The 17519-nt window shown below is 43.9% G+C and overlaps 1 protein-coding gene across 9 annotated transcripts in view; it reads right to left on the minus strand.

The window, feature by feature from the left end:
* The window catches only part of KTN1 (kinectin 1), a 102845-nt gene that overhangs the window by 64640 nt on the left and 20686 nt on the right, over positions 1-17519 (minus strand). For all 9 annotated transcript variants that reach the window (XM_033169505.1, XM_033169418.1, XM_033169746.1 and 6 more), the window contains exons 2-3: positions 4367-4924; positions 1846-1983 (exon numbers count right to left, since the gene is read on the minus strand). In XM_033169505.1, the coding sequence (XP_033025396.1) occupies positions 1846-1983; positions 4367-4889 (661 nt within the window). In that variant the 5' untranslated portion in view covers positions 4890-4924. The remainder of the gene's footprint in view (positions 1-1845; positions 1984-4366; positions 4925-17519) is intronic.

Raw genomic sequence — 17519 nt, forward strand, 5'->3', positions numbered from 1 at the left:
AGCTATGGTTTGCCCAATTTGGATGTCACAGTAAACCATGGTCAGGGCAGGGGAGGAAAGGGAGAAGGAACTGTATGTGAAAGAAGGGGGGAACCACAAGGCAGTCACAAACCATGGTCTGGCCAATAACATCTGAACTAGGCTCCTCTGCACCCATGAGAACAAGTAACCTTACAGAGTAGCTGTTGCACATAGACTTGTTTCAGCCCCTTCAAGAGAAACATTTGAAAACCTCCATGACGCTCACCTTGACCAAGAGGACAACAAGAAGCAAAGATTGTGCAGTGCTTGCTATTAAACCAGACACAGAGTTACTGCCTGGATTCTTGACATACCATTGCTTGACCCATGAGTCAAACCCTACTGCCTTGAGCAGTTTACAGGAAGACAGAATAGAGATTTCAGAGACAGATAAATACTGATGGACCAGAGTCTGATGTTCGTTTTTGTTACAAAAGTGACCTAGGCACATTCCTGAAAGGGAAAACAGTAACAGCAAAAGAAGAAAACACGGCCTGTCCTGAGCTTTAAAGCACTAAGAGCAGGTATAGAGCAGATGGAAAGTTTGCTTACTAAGAGGTTTATTGTGAATAAAGCTTCATAGGGAAGCAGCACCTGCTTCATCAGGTTGCATGAAATGATCGACTGGGTCAGTGTGGCATTGTGGTTGAGTAGAGAGTCCGGGGTTCTAAACCCCACTCAGTTGTGAGCAGTGGTCGAAATTCGCCAGGCACATTCTGTACCTGGGTACTGGCCACTTGCGACCCAGTGAAGATGCCCAGTGCCACCTGATGTCTCCAACCTCTGGAGGTGCATGCCTGGGGATCCTCAGATCTTGCCTGTTTTCACACACTCACAACACACCCTGTAGAATTCTATCTGTGATATTTTATCTGCACATCCAGAATGAATTTCAGGAACCAAAAGGTTTTCTCGAAGAATATAACTTTTGAGCCTTCTGGCTCCCAAATGCTAACTAGACATTCCATTTTGGCAACTATAACCTTGGTTTAAGGAGCCATTTGGCATCTAGCTTATATATCTGAGTTTCTAACACTAGTTGTTAAGCTCACTGGGACCTGTCACCTTCTATCAGTCTAACTTACGCTCCAGGGGTAATATGAGTATATAATCGGAAGCAGCGGATGGAGAAGAGAGAGGATTATATACACTGCCTTGAGGTCCTTGGAGGAAAGGAAGAATAGAAACTTAAATAAATAAAACAATCACACCACATGCATACAATTTAAAAAGTGTCATTCTGTAAATGTGCTTACATGCATGTATATGCGCACACAATCAGTGCAGGGAGGAACTGTTTGTAATGCAACATCAAAAATGAGCACACATAGGGAAAGGCGAGAGAAAAATGAAATGAAAACAGCAATAGTATATGTAAGTCTATTAATCAGTTGACAAGATCCTGTATGTATATGTCAAAACGTCATTAGATTTAGGTAGATCCAATAGAAACTTGGAATATTACATTCTGAATCAGCCCTGACAAAATCACATCAAACATGTCGATGAATTCCTGTTCTGCAGCCTCAAGCTCTATCTGCCCCTAAAGACGTTTTGCTTGAATAGAGCAACCTTGAGGTCAAAAGCAAAATGCCCTGGGCAACTGTACTGTTCACATACGCAGTGAGGGGTTACAACAGGCTCTCTACTCCTTCCCCCTTCTGAACTGGCCTGGTGAGTACCCTATTTTCCTAAACATTTTTGAATAGTGTCTTGGAATGCAGAGGACAAATCCTGAAAATTAAACTCATGGCAGTTACTCCATCCCCACTGACGATGAAAGAATCTTAAAAGAAGAGTGAGAAAGAGAAATATGTATATTACCATTATCTGTCTTTTGTTTCTTTGCAGAAACTTTCTTCTTGCCTGATACACTTTCTTGTTTTATCTCATGATGCAACAGGAGAGGGTCCTGCTTTTTAGTCGGGGGTAGAAATGAATCAGTCTTGGCATCCTGGTCATCTATAAAAGACAAGACATATGAGGCTTTAGAGTGATCTAACATGGTATATGTGCATGTATATACAGTGGTACCTCGGGTTAAGAACTTAATTCGTTCCGGAGGTCCGTTATTAACCTGAAACTGTTCTTAACCTGAAGCACCACTTTAGCTAATGGGACCTCCCGCTGCCGCTGTGCTGCCAGAGTACAATTTCTGTTCTTATCCTGAAGCAAAGTTCTTAACCCGAAGCGTTATTTCTGGGTTAGCGGAGTATGTAACCTGAAGCGTATGTAACCTGAGGTACCACTGTATGTATGTATTTAGACACTGTCAAGATAGACCTCAACATTTTGCCACACTCTAACATGACCAAGAAATGGAACACAGGCTGAGGCTATGCAAGGAAGAACAGCCTCAATGGTTGGGATCTCAAGATGCAGGGGAACGGTATAAACGCTGAGCTCCATCAGTTTCCAAGTCTTCACCTTTACTTAATTATGAAATTGAATTCACCCCTGTAGGGAAGCCAGAAGGTACACACTGCACTTGGGAACAATGCAGAGGCAAATTTGCCCAGCACTCAAAAATGGGTGACTCCACTCAATTTTGTATGTTTTAAAATTCAATTGTAAATAATCTAGACTGTCCTGTGTTAGGTGCCATCCATATAGATTATATATACATATATACAGCCCCATCCCCACACCAAGGATGCTGTGTCACTTTGCCAAAGTGAGACACACTTACACACAAACATCAATAATACCATGATCCTTACAATATACAAGCTCTGTCTCCATACACACCCTCTCCTATCATAATGACAAACATTTTGCTAATATTTAAAGTAACAGAAGTAGTTACAACTGTTATTTTTCAGAAGCACCTGTGTGGAAGGCTTTAAATATAGGCCAAAAGAAGAGTTAACACAGAACTGCAACCAAGAATGAATGGTGGATTAGTAATACCACAACTGTTTTTTGTTTGTTTTTTACTCTGAACATCTGGGGCTGGGGACAAGTTCTGAACAGCCCAAAAGCTTGCTTGGACCAACAGAACATGCCTGTTTTTGAAGCTGCACTCCACAGATACGAGGCAAAACACCAGGAGGTGCAAAACTACAGTATCAGGGGTTCAGGCAAACTTTTACATGCCAATATGAAGCTTTACATAGCAAAGCATTTACTGAAATAACAAAGAGCCATTTCCTCATGGAAGTCATGGGGTTGTTAAGCAGCAAGGTCCGCATCCTTATTCTGATTTTGAAACTTAAGTTTTGCAAAACATTGCCTCACTTATATTGTGCTCAGACCACAGAGTTGCTAAGACTCAGGTCTAGGGAGATTAGCCGTGAGAGCAGTTAACTACACCTCGGAATACTGAATCACTGCAGTATTTTTTTTTAAGTAAAGAAAACCTAAAAACCGCAGCATATAGAGCATCTTGCAGCAGCACCTCAGTAGCAATCATCAAATGTGTATATAAAGAAGCAGCACATTGAAAAAATAAAGAGAAGAGAACAGGGTGGAAGGGGACTGGTAGAGAGATAACAATCTGGGATAATGCAAGAACATTAAGCAATTGCAACACAGGATGCTGGTGCAGAAGTAATCTGAAAATGAGGAAAGACTGCATGCTTTGGCGAGAATTTTTATGCTGAACCTGTGACACCAGCTAGCCTTCAAGCATACTGGAAAGTCTTTTACTATATCTTAACAGTAGCGATCAAATGCAGGGTGAAGAAAGTGCCTCATGCTGAAACTATTCTCCACTCCTTTTATATTTCCATCTTTGCCATCCTTAGATAAAACGGTGGCTTACTACTATACAGCACCAAAAAGTGTGGGATTTATTGGGTGGGGAGCAGAAATAAATGAGTCCCAATTCTATGGAGGCAGCAGGAGTTAGCTAGCAGTTCCACAGGGACTCAAAATAACCCCAAACCTCTTTTGGAAGCATTCTGCAACAGGACACTTAAGCAGCTTTCAGACAACCTGTTTATGGAGCCCAAAGTCTGCAGGGAGACTATTATGACACCACATCAAGCAATTGGTGTTATCACACACTTTCCAGAGCATTTCCAGATAAGTTTTTCCTTACAGCAAAAGTGTCTAATTTTTTTTGGGGGGGGGGGGCTTGCTGTGCAAGAGCGCCAAACCCACTCTGCTTGCACAGCCTGAATTTATCATCAATCAAGGCCTATCTGTAAAACACTGACAGCCTGGAAGCACCCTTTGTATTTTAAACCGGGAGCTAAGCTTTACTTAGGGCAATGTTTGTGGAGGTGAGAGAAAGCAGTAAAGATATATTGTGCCATTTTGTATTTTAATCCATCTCATCAGCTTAGGAACCAGAGTGGGCTAAACCACCCCCCCCCGGCCCCAAATTCTAGCATGAAGATACCTATTCCATTCTTCTGCTTCTTTTGCCCCGCCTTCTTCTTTGACCCAGCTCCATCGGACGGTGGGGTGGGCTGTTTCGTAACAGGTACTGGCTCCACTTTCTTCCCTCCAGACTTGGTGCTGTCCGGTTCTTTGGGCGCCTGCTCCTCTGGGCTACCTTTGCGCTTCTTCTCCTTCTTCTTCCTCTCTCGGAGGCCGCTGGGGGCCTCTGTCACACCCAAAGGGGCAGGAGGGATATGCTCCTCTTCCGCCCCCAAAGCATCAGATAGCTTGAAGTCTCGAGGGGCGCTCTCCGAGTCAGACTCGTGGAGGTTCCCATTCTGAGCCTCCTTCTTCTTGTTCTTCTTCTTCTCTGCCTTCTTTTTATCAGCCTTAGCAGGCGGAAACTTTTGGTCCCTCTTTTGTTTCGCGAGGGCTTCATCGTACAGAGTTTCCTTCATAAAAAGCCAGAAGAAGAGGAAGATAACGGCAATCACGACAGAGGGGACGAGGACAATGAAATAGGTCGACTCGTAGAATTCCATTGTGCTTTGCTTCACTACTGCCTATAGGAAAAAATCTGCAAAGAAATAGAGAAAGATGTTAATAAGCAAACTACTTAAGAAAACCTTTTCAAAAGTCCATTTTTAAAGAAGCAATACGGGAGGAAGAAGAGGGATTCCTTAAAACATTAAAGGGAGTCATGACATGAGAACTATCAGTAGTGGACAAGGTTTTCTGACTAGAAGCTGCTCTTTGCTAGTGGTGCTTGGTTGGAAAATACTGGGCATCCTTCTGAATTTTTGCAGGTTATTTCCTAGGAGCACTTCTATGATGTTGTACACCATTTTCATTTTTTAAAATCCCCTCTAAAAATCGATGCCCACAAAATGCAAGGGAGGGAAGCAAATCCCTTTTGGTTCTACCCCTACATCCAAGAACTTTGAGCACAAAGACCCCTGGACCAATTTGTTTGTAATTACGTTTCTTTAACCTGGGGGAATCTCTCTCGCACACACCTGAATGCTATTTTCAAACAAACTGGCAATGAGAGCCTTATCGTGAAATTTACAGTCCATTGTTTGCAAAGTTGGTTTGGAATGGGCGCTGCCCTCCTTTTTTCCTCCTGTGGGCCAAAAGCAGAGGCCCTGCAGGCTGTGACGCTGCTCACATCTGACACACACCCAAGTTCAGAATGCAGAGGCTTCCTTGTCCCCCATTCAAGTTCACACAGTTCAGGGCCATCTGGTGCCAAGACCAGCTACCTCCCAGGGCACAGCTCCAGAGAGATTAAAGAGCAACGCTAATCAACAAGTCGGAAATGCAAAGTGAAGGAAAGTATCGGAGTCCACAGCAAAGTTATGGGGGGCTGCTTTAAATCCATAAGCTTCCACGGCAGCTCAACCACAATCTCCAATGTTTAGAGATCAGGTGTGTCCCTGAACACACACAGCAAACACGTCTCTGGGAATCTATAACCGGACAAGGCTTCCGGAAGCGCAGTCATCTCGCGCTTTCAAGAAATGTGGGTGGTCTGCAGAATTTGCATGTCAATAATCATCAGAGAGTTTGATTCTGCTTCAAAGTGTTCAGCAAAACTAAACCTTTTACAGTCATTCCCTTCTTTTTCTTTGTCTACAAACCGTAACACCTCCGCTCATAGGGATCTGCCCAACCCTAAAGATAGTCCAGGGTCCTTCTATGTATTTACAACCAACACATTCACGCCCCTACATATCACACAGCCCAGAATATTCGAAGGGCTGCTTTCTTCCACGTGAACGCATCCCATTTACTGTGTTCATCTGAGGCCTGGTTCTGCACTGGCAGATGTGCCTTTCGCTGGAATGAGGGGCAGGGCCCTCTTGGTTGCAACACCCCAGAGGCTGGCTCTGTCATTTATGCGGGTTTCTTTAGGCGAGTTGTTAAAACTTTTAATGTCCTGGCATGCTTTGGGGGGCAGCTTTAAATTCCTCCCTGCTATTTGTTCTCAGTTTTAATGCTGTGTGTTAAGACTTCAAACTGGAGGATTTGAATGTTGTGCACTCTCTTTGTGGATCCTTTCTCCAATAAAATAATGTATAAATAAGCCGTGACAACTATTTATTTGCTTGCTGCTTGGAATCCAAAGGTACAATTTTAAAAAGAGGATGTTTCCTTGTTGTCTGTACTTCCTGCAATCAACGTTTGGCCTTAGGGTCAAGGCAGTGAATTGTAATTAGAGCAGCCACTCTACTTTTTTTTTTTTTAGGGGGGTATACAATTGAGAAAGTACACAATAGAAGTTTATATAATTATATAATACTGGGGAAGTGTAAACACTCCTCTCTCCCATAATGCTAAAACTCAGTAATGAGTTGATATTCAGGGCAGAACTGACGGTAATGAAGCACTTCTAATGAAGTGTAATGGAATTCACTTCAAGGTGTGGCTGCTGTGGCAACTAGCGTCTTCGTCAACTTTTCAAAAAAGGATCAGACAAATTCACTGGAAACAACACTGATTGATGAATCTATCAGCCAGAATCGCTAAATAGAACCTCGGTGTTGAAAGGAAGTACACCTCCCCCCCAAAAAAAAAATATTTAGTGTTGGGGACAAAAACTATTGCCTTCATGCTCAGCTTGTGAGGTCTGCTGGATGAGCCAGCTGGTCGCTGCTGGGAAAGAAAGGATGCCGGACTGGCTGAATATCTGCTCTGAAGATCCAACAAACCTTTTCTTAGGATTTAAAGCTGCCCAAACAGACATGCTTATTAGCAGCCCAACCACCAATCCGTTGGGCCCAGCAGCAGTTTTATGTCCAGTATGGTGGCAAGTCATGCAAGAGCTACTCTCTGCCAGCCACTCCTAGCTACTTGCAATTTAGGGTGTGTCCCCCCCCAAAAAAATTGCATGCCAACACATATCGCCCCAGATCTCTTGGGTAACCCATCTGTTGAAATTCTGGTTTTTCACCAGGAAGCAGAGGGGAGAGGGAGGCCTAGGCACAATTTCAGTTATTTGGTTAGCCACTCACAAGGGAAGCGTTCTTCTTAAAATACCGGTACATTTTTTGTAATAAAAGTTATCAGGAATCTCATTTTATACAGCTTTTAAGGGTTCTTCCTTCGGTTTGCTTTTAAACATAGAAAGAAGACGACGGCAGACAGACAAGAGACTCACTCAAATCTTCTTGTTCTTCTCTCAATTAAACTGATCCAATGAAGCCATTTGCTGAACACAATAATCTCAGCCCTCTAAATATCCTCTAGGTAAATGCCTCCCATTCCAACCATACCAGGGAATCTGTACCATCTGGTGAGCTACCCTCAAATGTCATCAAGCTGTTATACTGACCTCGGTGCTCTGGTTCTGACTTGCAGTCTAGGCCAGGGGTCAGCAACCTTCGGCTCTCCAGATGTTTCGGACTACAATTCCCATCATCCCTGACCACTGGTCCTATTAGCTAGGGATCATGGGAGTTGTAGGCCAAAACATCTGGAGAGCCGAAGGTTGCCTATGCCTGGTCTAGGCTGTGCAGCATAACCTGCAGATCTTGGTGGTTTAAGGAAGGGCGAGAACACAAATAGCAGCTTTCCAGTGAAACTGAGAAGCTCTAGTAGAAGTCCACATCCTGTGTTCGAAACTCCCATTGCTCTGGGTGCATTTTGCAACAGGGGATTTCTTTAGCGTGAGCATTTTCTGAGCTCTGGGCACTAGTACTGCGCCCAGGATTTCAGATTAAAACTTCAGAGTGGAAGGAAAGGAGGACCTTTTCCTGCCTCCCCACTTCCAGCTACTAACTGAAGACTGGAGAAGAGATCCTCTTAAGAATATTAGGGGGGTGGGCAACGGAAGGACTAGACCATGTAAAAAACGAACATAATATTTTAGCTGCAGCTCATTCATTTTCAGCTTTTGTATTCTTGTTATTTGAAAAGCATGCCTAGACATTCTGTTGTTGGGCCCCACAACCAAGGTAAGGTCTGAGGTGCCATTTAGCTCCTAGCTTTCATATCTGTTTCTAACGCTGGTCCACATGCAGCAGCTGTGCCAATTTATGCTCATCTCTGCATGCCTGAATTCCTTTCCCAACATTTTCACTTCCAATCCTATGCTAAGGGCTGTTTCCAGATGCATGGCTCCTAGCACTAATTAATAATCATGCTTCTTCTTCCAATGTCACCTGCATTAAGAACTGCAAGTGGCTTTCAACATGGTGGAGGATAAGACACTTATTCTGTGTCTTCACCCTCCTATATTCCATCCACACCTGTGGAAGGGACACAGCTGCTATATAAGTGGAGAAGTCAAATTCAATTGAACAGTCATTTAAGGGAGAAAAATTCCAAGAGATCCTTAAAAAATAAAAACAATTTTTTCATTTATGCATGGCCGCTCATTATTATCCATGAAAGGCAAAAAATAATACCCGCACGCACCACCCCCCCCCAAAAAAAGTGCTTTAACGTTTCTTTCGGGCTGGAAGCGTCGATTGGAAGAGTTTAAAAGCACTACTTAAGAGCACAATTAAACAAAAATAAACAGGGTGCCCTGCAGAAAGGTTATAGTGAACATGTAGTGAGTTGTGAGCCTACCCTGTCCAACAGATCACTGCGCACACCAAAACAACAGCTCTTTAAAAAGATAGATGAGTAATGCTAAGGGCACCTACATTTGTGGAGATATTGTGCAGCCCAACCATTCTTCACAAACATAATAAAGTAAATCATACCATGGGCAGCAAGAAAAAAAATATGGAAGTTGCACTGTGAAAGACACAAATGGACAACATTGTGTGGAGCCGCCATACAAGGGGAGTGAGACATGGATATCCCAGTCTAAAAAGACTGAAGCAATGACTGTCAATGGCATAAAATGCACTGGCAGTTAACTTGGAGGAGGAGGCGGCAGCAGCAGTCAGTATTCTCATATTATTTGGGGAGAGGGCTCTACCCAGAGCGAACGATTAAGCTACTCTGAGAAGTGGAACATAGCCTGGTCATCATCTCCACCAATGGTAGCCAGAGTGGTGCGCTCTCTCCAGAAGTTGTTGGACTCTCATTTGCATTATCCCTAACCACACAGGCTGGGGCTGACGGGAGCTGGACGCCAACAACATCTTGAGAACATCACATTGTCTACCTCTGACCTACTACGACTTGCTGTGGCTCTCCAGGGTTTTAAACAGGAGCAATCCCCAGCCCAAGTTCCACAAAGTCAGGGCGCTACCTCATTTCCTCCGTTTTTGTCACTTCCAAAGGCTTTCCAATTGCACTTCTTCCCCCTACCTCACACTGTTAAAGTGGTTTAAAGAAGGCAAACACAGACTTACAGGCTGGTGGGCTGATATTATGGAAGAGTTGTGGGCGTCAGAATCAGGGGCTTGGGAACTCCCCCCCCCCGCCTTCCCCTCTTTTTTCCAGTTCCATGCAGGGTGAGTAGAAAGGAGACATTCTTGGGCATCAGCACCAGCTTTTCGATGTCTAGGATTTTTCCAAGCCTGGGAAGGAGTATAATTACACAGCTTCTTACAAAGATGGAATTCTGCACTAAGGTCTATGTTCAATTATGCTGCTTTACCGTCATCATACCGTAGGTGTAATTTATTCTGGCTGCAATGTTTTGGCAAAGGGAGGAAAGAATTGCCAACTAGGTCCAGGCACCATGCGAGCTTTGCAAGGCAGCTAACAGAAAGCTCATTCTATGGTACTTCTAGGTTTCCAAGCCTACAAACATTATCAATGCATGCCTGAATTAAAGAGCTCCAAAGAGCTCGAGGAAAAAGAAAAAAGACTTCTGCATGGACAAGGGTCCTGGTCTCATTTATGTTCTTAAGCATTTATTGACTGATATTCTTCCCTTTCGTGTTTCCTCCCACCCTAAACTTGACTATTATTCAGCAAGGGCTAACCTCAGCCACTGTAAGCTTAGCAATACTACACAGAATCATAAAGTTGTTATCAAGTTGTTACCATCCAACCTCTGCTTTAAAACCTCCAAGGAAGGAGAGTCCACAACCTCCAGAGGGAGACCGTTCCACTTCAAGCCAGCTTGGCAATAACACAGTGGAGATGATTCAATGGATGGAGGAACATAGAAAGGGCTCGGGGAACAGGAGCAATCAAGGAAGCAGCATCACTCCTAATGTGAACTTCAAAGGCTTTTGCAAATACTGACCCAGTACATGTGGAGTAGTAAACCATGATGGAATGAGCATGAACTAAGCATCAGGCTCAGGCCTCCCCATTCCCCTTGAATTCAGTTTCAAAGAATCTCAGCTTCATGTTAGGTAATAAACCAGGGATCTTGGTAAACAATGAACCATGGTTAACTGCTAAACAAACCAACTTTAAATTGGCTTGTTTAGCAACTAACCATTCCTGAAAGGAAGGGCCATGGCTCAGTAGTACAGCATCCGCTTTGCATGAAGGATGTCCCAGTTTCAATCCCTGGCATCCCCAGGTAGAGCTGGGAAAGATTCCAGCCTGAAATCCTGGAGAACCACAGCCAATCAACACTGACAAGCCTGGGTCAGGTCGACCAATGGTCTGATTCACTATAAGGCAAGTTCAGCCGGTATAATCGCACCACCCTGGCTTATTTTATACGTAGCCCGTATGAGGTTCTAGACCTAGGCAGCACAAAAGTAACTTACAGAATAGCATAGCGTTCTGTTTTGTGCGATGATTAATTTAGACATGTTTATATTTAATTCAAGATCCATTTTGAAGTTGGATTTATTTCAAAAGCCAGTTGCTTTAAATAAGATTATATTCTATCCACCCAGGAGAAAGGACTCGTAGTTTTACAGAATCCATTTTAATGGCAAAACTACACTTCTAAAGTTAGCTTTGTAGCAGTTTAAAAGCAAATGGGTGAGGACTTCCGGCGGCGACGCAATCGCCGGGTGGTCGAGGGCTGCTTCGGGTCCGAAGCGCCCTGTCCATCCCGGGGGTCAGGAGCCCCGCTACCGCAAAGCGGGGCTCCGGTTGGGGTGCGGGAAGAGCGTCCCGCACCCTGGGCTCCCCGGCAGCGCCCGCGGAGGCTCCGAACCCTTCCCTCGCTCCCCCTGTAAAGGGGGAGTGGGGGTGAAGGGACAACCGGAGCCGGGCTTCGGGGACATGCCCCAACCGGGATGCAAATGCGGCGACAGAGCCCGCGGTGAGCGTCTAAGTTCTACCTGTGAAGAATGGAGCTAAAGGAACCCGGTGGTCGTGAGTAAAGAATTTGAGTAGAAATCGTGCTTTTGGGACGATCCGGGGGGAAGGAGAAGGGCAGCCTGCCTCCCTCCCTTCGAGCTCAAGAATCTAACCAATTTGAGTGATTACTGCTACAGAACTGGTTACAATGTATTTAAAATCGACACATGAGACTGGCAAACTTTTCTTTCGGGAAGTTAACTAGAGGAAAATATCTCCATTTAAAGTTGCGGTATTTGCGCTCCAGCCCAGGAAAATGGCGACGAACAAAGAGGGGAGTAGAAATATGACACCCACTTCCTCCTCCTCTGCCAGTATGTTGGGTTTCGTCCTTGAACTGGTATTGAACTCTGGACTAACGGATGAACAGAGACTCACTGCCTTGAAGGTGGAACTGCTTTGTAGAAAAGTCAAAGTCTTGTGTGGGGGTCTGAAATGGAACCAATTGCCCACAGAGGAGGCTTTTAAAACTTTTGACATTTTGGAAGAATGCCTTGCCAAGGAGCTGAGAGGGTTGATGCAAAGTTGGAGAGAAATGAGTGAGCTACTTCGGAGAAGAAATTCGCTTTCTGGGGGTGGCAGCCCCAAGGCGACGTCAAGATTTCTTATATCCAGTCCCCGAGGTGTGAGCTCGGGGGCCAGGGACAGAGAATTAAGGTATTTACAAGAAGAAAAGAAATGTTACAAAGAACCGAAGAAGCTGAGAGATGATGAGATGGATACCTCTGATCTCGTGGCAAGGAGAGATTTGGACTGTGCCTGGATCTGTGGACGTTTGGAGAGGGAAGCTACATGGAAGTTTAGTGCTGAAGCCACCAGGAGAAGAATAATGGACAGAGGGGGTGTGGGGTGAAGCATTAAGTAAAATTTAAGGTAGCCTGATATGGTAAACTGAAATCGGAGGGTGAATACTGTCAACAATTTTCTGTTATATTTTTTATTTGAACATGAAAGGAGATATTTCAAGTTATCATGTTATTAGCAGCAATCTTAAGGATAGAAGAGATAGATTTGATCGAATGAGTTGTGAAGATCTGTGAGGGGGAGTATAAGTAAAGTGAATTTAAGTGGATTAAGTTTATGGATTAAGAGGATTGAGATCAAGATGTAGATTAAGATAAGAAATCGATAAGAATAAATGAAGAAGAATTATGACGAGGTATTATTATGATGATGTATTTTTAGTAAAATGTTGAAGATATAATTGATTGTAATTATACAACTGAATTTAATTTCTTTTTTCTTTTTTAGGAGAAATGGTTATAAAATAGATTAAGGATATAAACTCGAAGGTGAAAAGGCAGGGGAAGTCAATAGTCAAGATATGGAAATAGAAATTTTTTTTTTTTCTAGAAAGATGCAATAAGAAAACTTGACATTGTTTGTATTTGTTTTATTTGTTTTGCATTTGTTTAATTGTAGGTGTGGGTGTGGGTATATGTTGTTATAGAAAAATGCCAATAAATTCTTATAAAAATAAAATAAAATAAAAGCAAATGGGTGAGAACTTTGTTCTTAGCAGTAGTAATCTCCTCTCCAGTATACTAATCCACAGCTTTGGAAACTTGCTCACAATTTGTGTGTGCCCCCCCCCCCGCCGCCCAGCTTGCTATAACTTGTTGCGGTGATAAGATAGGTTCCAGTCATAACTTTAAATTATGTTGCCAGCTCTGTCTAAAAACAGCCACATCATTTCCACGGTCATAACAAACAAACAAGGTGTTTTACATCTACAGAGGCTTTTCTCCATAAATACTCAAATCCACCACCAACATTACATATGTATCTACTTAAATCAGGCATCTGCTTCTGCCATTTCCTATCTTATTCAGGAAGGAGGTTCCAACGCTTGTGGGGTCACAACTGTGGAGCTCTGGCTTCTAGCCATTACTGTAATGATCCACCGTAATGAGAAGACGGTAAATTGTGCCTTCTGACTTGCCTTCAACTGGTAGGTTGGCTAAACAGGGAAAGTTGAACTTGAAGGTATGCGCCCAAGGCTGAAAAGCTTAGAACCAGCACTTTGTATTTGCCCAGAAGCAAATTAGCAACCTGTGTAACTGGCCAGAGCGGGGGGTGTGTGTGTGTGTGTGTGAATGTACCCCAGCAATTGATAATATGTTTCAGACTCTCCAGTGGTAGCCCCAAGAAGACCGTACTGCAGTCATCAACCCTTGAATGTCTTGTCCAACTACTTTTCAGGTCCTGGCCTGCAATTTTCACACACCGGTAGGTTACGTTCCAGGGATCGTGTCTAAAATCAAAATCGTGTATAGTCAAAATACACTGGGTTCAATGGGAACCCTCATGTGTGTAAAGCTGGAAAGTGTACAAGTTAAATGCACGTAAGTTGTTTGTCTTACAGTACCTACCCTTGCTCACGAAAGCCTTGGGTTACCTTAGCAAATGATATATAGACAGAAGGTGTTTGATTTGACCAGATGTGCAGCACCAGGATAACTCTGAGGGTTCCAAGGGTTATGCTGGAAGATTGTGCAAAGACTGAACTGCCCATAACATACGTCTGAGAACAGAGCAGAGTCAATGTCCTTCATGTGAAACAATGACCAAATTTTAACCAGTGAGCAAGTAGGATGCACTGCATTCCTATCTTCCACATACATGCACAGAAAAATGCTGTTTGGCAAAGCTCCAAGGCCTTGGGATCAGGGGAGGGAGGGAAGAGAGGGAATAGCTGCAATTCTTACACTTACAAGCCAACACCACGGTGCAACAATACCCTGGACAATTGCTAGTTCAGCTATTCTTCAGAGATAAGCCAGAGGGCTGGCTCAATTCTATGCACCACTAAAAAGAACATTCACCTTCTATTAACATCATTTCTTTCAGGGTGGATTTGATTTATATCAATCTGATTTAAATCAAGATTTAAATCACTAGTCAGTAAGGCTCAGGGTGGATTTTTTAAATTTTAAATCAGATTTTTTTTATTTAAATCCACCCTGAGCCTTACTAACTAGTGATTTAAATCAAATCCACCCAGAGAACAAGAGAAAAGATGGAGGAATCGGTGTCGTCACTACTCCCGGATAAAAAGCACATGAATTCTAAAATCCACCTTGAATCAGAACAGGATTCCAGCTCTGTAGGACCAATCTCACCTCTATACTGGGGGAAGGGGGAAAGCTTGAAAAGAGCAGAGGCAGTGTATGTGTGAGATCTCTGTGCTTTTTTGGGCAGAACATAAGCTGCTAAGAGTTGTTAGCAGGAATACGACAGAGGAAGTTATGGTTAGCGAACAGATTTCTCCAAGTGCCAGACAAGAACAGAAATTTCAGTGATAACAGATGCCCATGTAGGTGGAGGGTTTCCCCCAACCTGCAGATTATAAACATCCTATCCACTCTATGGGCTGCCTGAATAAGAGTTTCCTGTGCTTTTTGTCTAGCATTTTAACACTAAACTGGCAGGTCCCTGTATTCGTCCCAAAGCTCCCCTAAGCAGCCTGACCAGGAAAATGCTGCATGCCTATTCAGCACACCTCCAGATCGCTCGCTGCTATTCCCAAGTGCCTCCCCCCCCCACAAAAACCCTGTTATTCAGAGGCATATTGCTCTTGGACCTGAAGGTTCTATATAGATACTATAATTATACATCAATCTGATCTAGAAGGGCTGCTCTTATGTTTTTGAGTCTTCACCTAAATATTAGGAAGAACTTCCTGACAGCAAGAGCTGTTCCGACAGTGGATTTTGCTGCCAATGAGTGTGGTGGAGTCTCCTTCTTTGGAGGTCTTTAAGCGGAGGCTTGACAGCCATCTGTCAGGAATGCTTTGATGGTGTTTCCTGCTTGGCAGGGGGTTGGACTGGATGGCCCTTGTGGTCTCTTCCAACTTTAAATCAAAGACATGTTTGCATACAGTTGTATGGGTGGGTTCATTGGTGTATATTTTTTAATAGTAGCAGCAGCAGGGGCTTCCTGATCCATGCTTCATTCCCAACAAAAATCAAGCACAGCGTGATCCTGATCCAAATGTTTATTCCCCCTCCCCAGCTGCAGCTCCTATTTAAAAACCACATGCACAACATACACAAAGATGCATGTAGTCTGGTCCCAAGCATGCAGTCTCAGGACAGTTCACGACCGTTTCTGCTACCCAGAGATGGGAGAGACATCACACCTCCCTAGACTTGTAACTGACGCAGAATGATCTTGAGCTGCATCCTGAAGGACCGCCATAATCTGAGGCTGGGGAAAAGAGGAGGAAGTGATTATAGTCTGCCTGGTGAAGCACACTCCTATGTTTTGTCACAACAAAACAAAATGGAAAAAAGATGTTATGAAGTACTTCAGGGTCCTGCAACAAAACCTCAAGGGAGCCAGCAATCTGGAAACCCAAACAGGCCTTCAACTTTAAGCCGCGCATCACTGCGACCCGGTAACATTTTGTCTGTTATTTCTATTCAGTCTGCTGTTCGCACATACAAAGAGACTGGGCAGCTGACAAAGAAAAACGCTTCGTTAACCTTCCGCAGATTCAATAGCCCTATTGTTAAGCAGGAGGAATGAAAGGAGCTACTGATAGTGTGGAACTGAAGGAGGAATGACCCATTCCAACCTAGCAAATTAGTCTGAAGAGGGTATTTCTACACACATGTCAAAGCATGTTCATCAAAATCTGTAGGCATCAGTAATCAGACACATATCAAGCAGAGACAGAGCACACTAACATTTGTATATTGCTTACCCTGCTTTTCCAAACCTGTGTAATTATTATTATTAATCACATTTGATAGTTGCTATATACCAGGGGTGGCCAACTTCCAAGAGACTGCGATCTACTCACAGAGTTAAAAATTGGCAGTGATCTACCCTCTTTTGGGGGGTTCAGGTCAAAGTTGTTGAGCTTTTTTTTAGAAAGGAAAGCCCTGTTTTTTAGGGGTTCACGTTGATAGGGAAATTTACCTGCCACCACCTTCCCCCACCGCTATGCCTCCCCGGTAGCGAGTGCGGGACTCGTGAACTCGCTAAAGCCCGACGATGAGCGGGCATTCCTTTCCCCCTTTTCCGGCCATCTCCCTACACCTTGCAAGTCACACAAGCACCACATAAAACCCTCGTGATGAAGGGTTCCCCTAAATCCCAATCTGCGTTCCGAAAAGCCCCTGGAAAAGCGCTTTTGTCAAACAGCGCTCCGCTGGTCTCCATTTTCTCAATGAACGGGAAACCCACCAATCAGGAGCATGCATTCAGCTCAGCCTGCAAAATGGAACGTTCAGCTTGGCTACTATGATTCAATCATCACCTTCACGCTTGACTGAACGCTAAGTGGGTATTGACAGGCTCCCTGCTGTGAGAACAATGGAACCGAAACCAAAATGTATCCAGTTTGGGAAGCTATTAATTATAACTTGCAACAATGTAACAAATAGACAGTTCAGAGTCTGGGTGGCCCATTCTGACAGCTAAAAAGGTCTTATTATTATAAAATCCATAACTCCTGAACGCAGTGTCCAATCTGCTCAGTTCGAGTGTCTATCTTCTCCTCAGGAGATGGACTCTTCATCCCCTCGGTTCCCGCCATCCTCCGACCATCCGAAGTACACTTTCTTGAACATGTATAATTTTTGGACTTTGTGTCGATGAACCTCCATAATCCTTTCAGCGGGCAGTCACGTCCCCATCCAGGTGTAGGAGGACATGCACCCCTCCCAATAATCCACTCAAGTTCCATCCATCAGTTACCATAGCAGCAGACATCCTCCCAAGGATCCCCTATTGTCTCTCCCCAGTAGAAACTCTCCATGTGTATTGTACCCACCCTTAAACCATTTACCTGTTCCTGTCACCTTGATCGTTATGCTAAACTTGTTTTCCCCATATGCAGATCCTGTAAGCCCCCCTTCCTTCTGTCAATCATCTGACGTTTTTCCCATGTGATGGTGACGTTCCTGAAATGTATGATGGGATGCTTGATGAAGTTTTAAAAGTTCATGTAACCCTTTTAGGGGCGTTCAGATTTATCTGGAACC

The sequence above is a fragment of the Lacerta agilis genome, chromosome 1 (assembly GCF_009819535.1).
Source record: "Lacerta agilis isolate rLacAgi1 chromosome 1, rLacAgi1.pri, whole genome shotgun sequence".
Lineage (NCBI taxonomy): Eukaryota > Metazoa > Chordata > Lepidosauria > Squamata > Lacertidae > Lacerta > Lacerta agilis.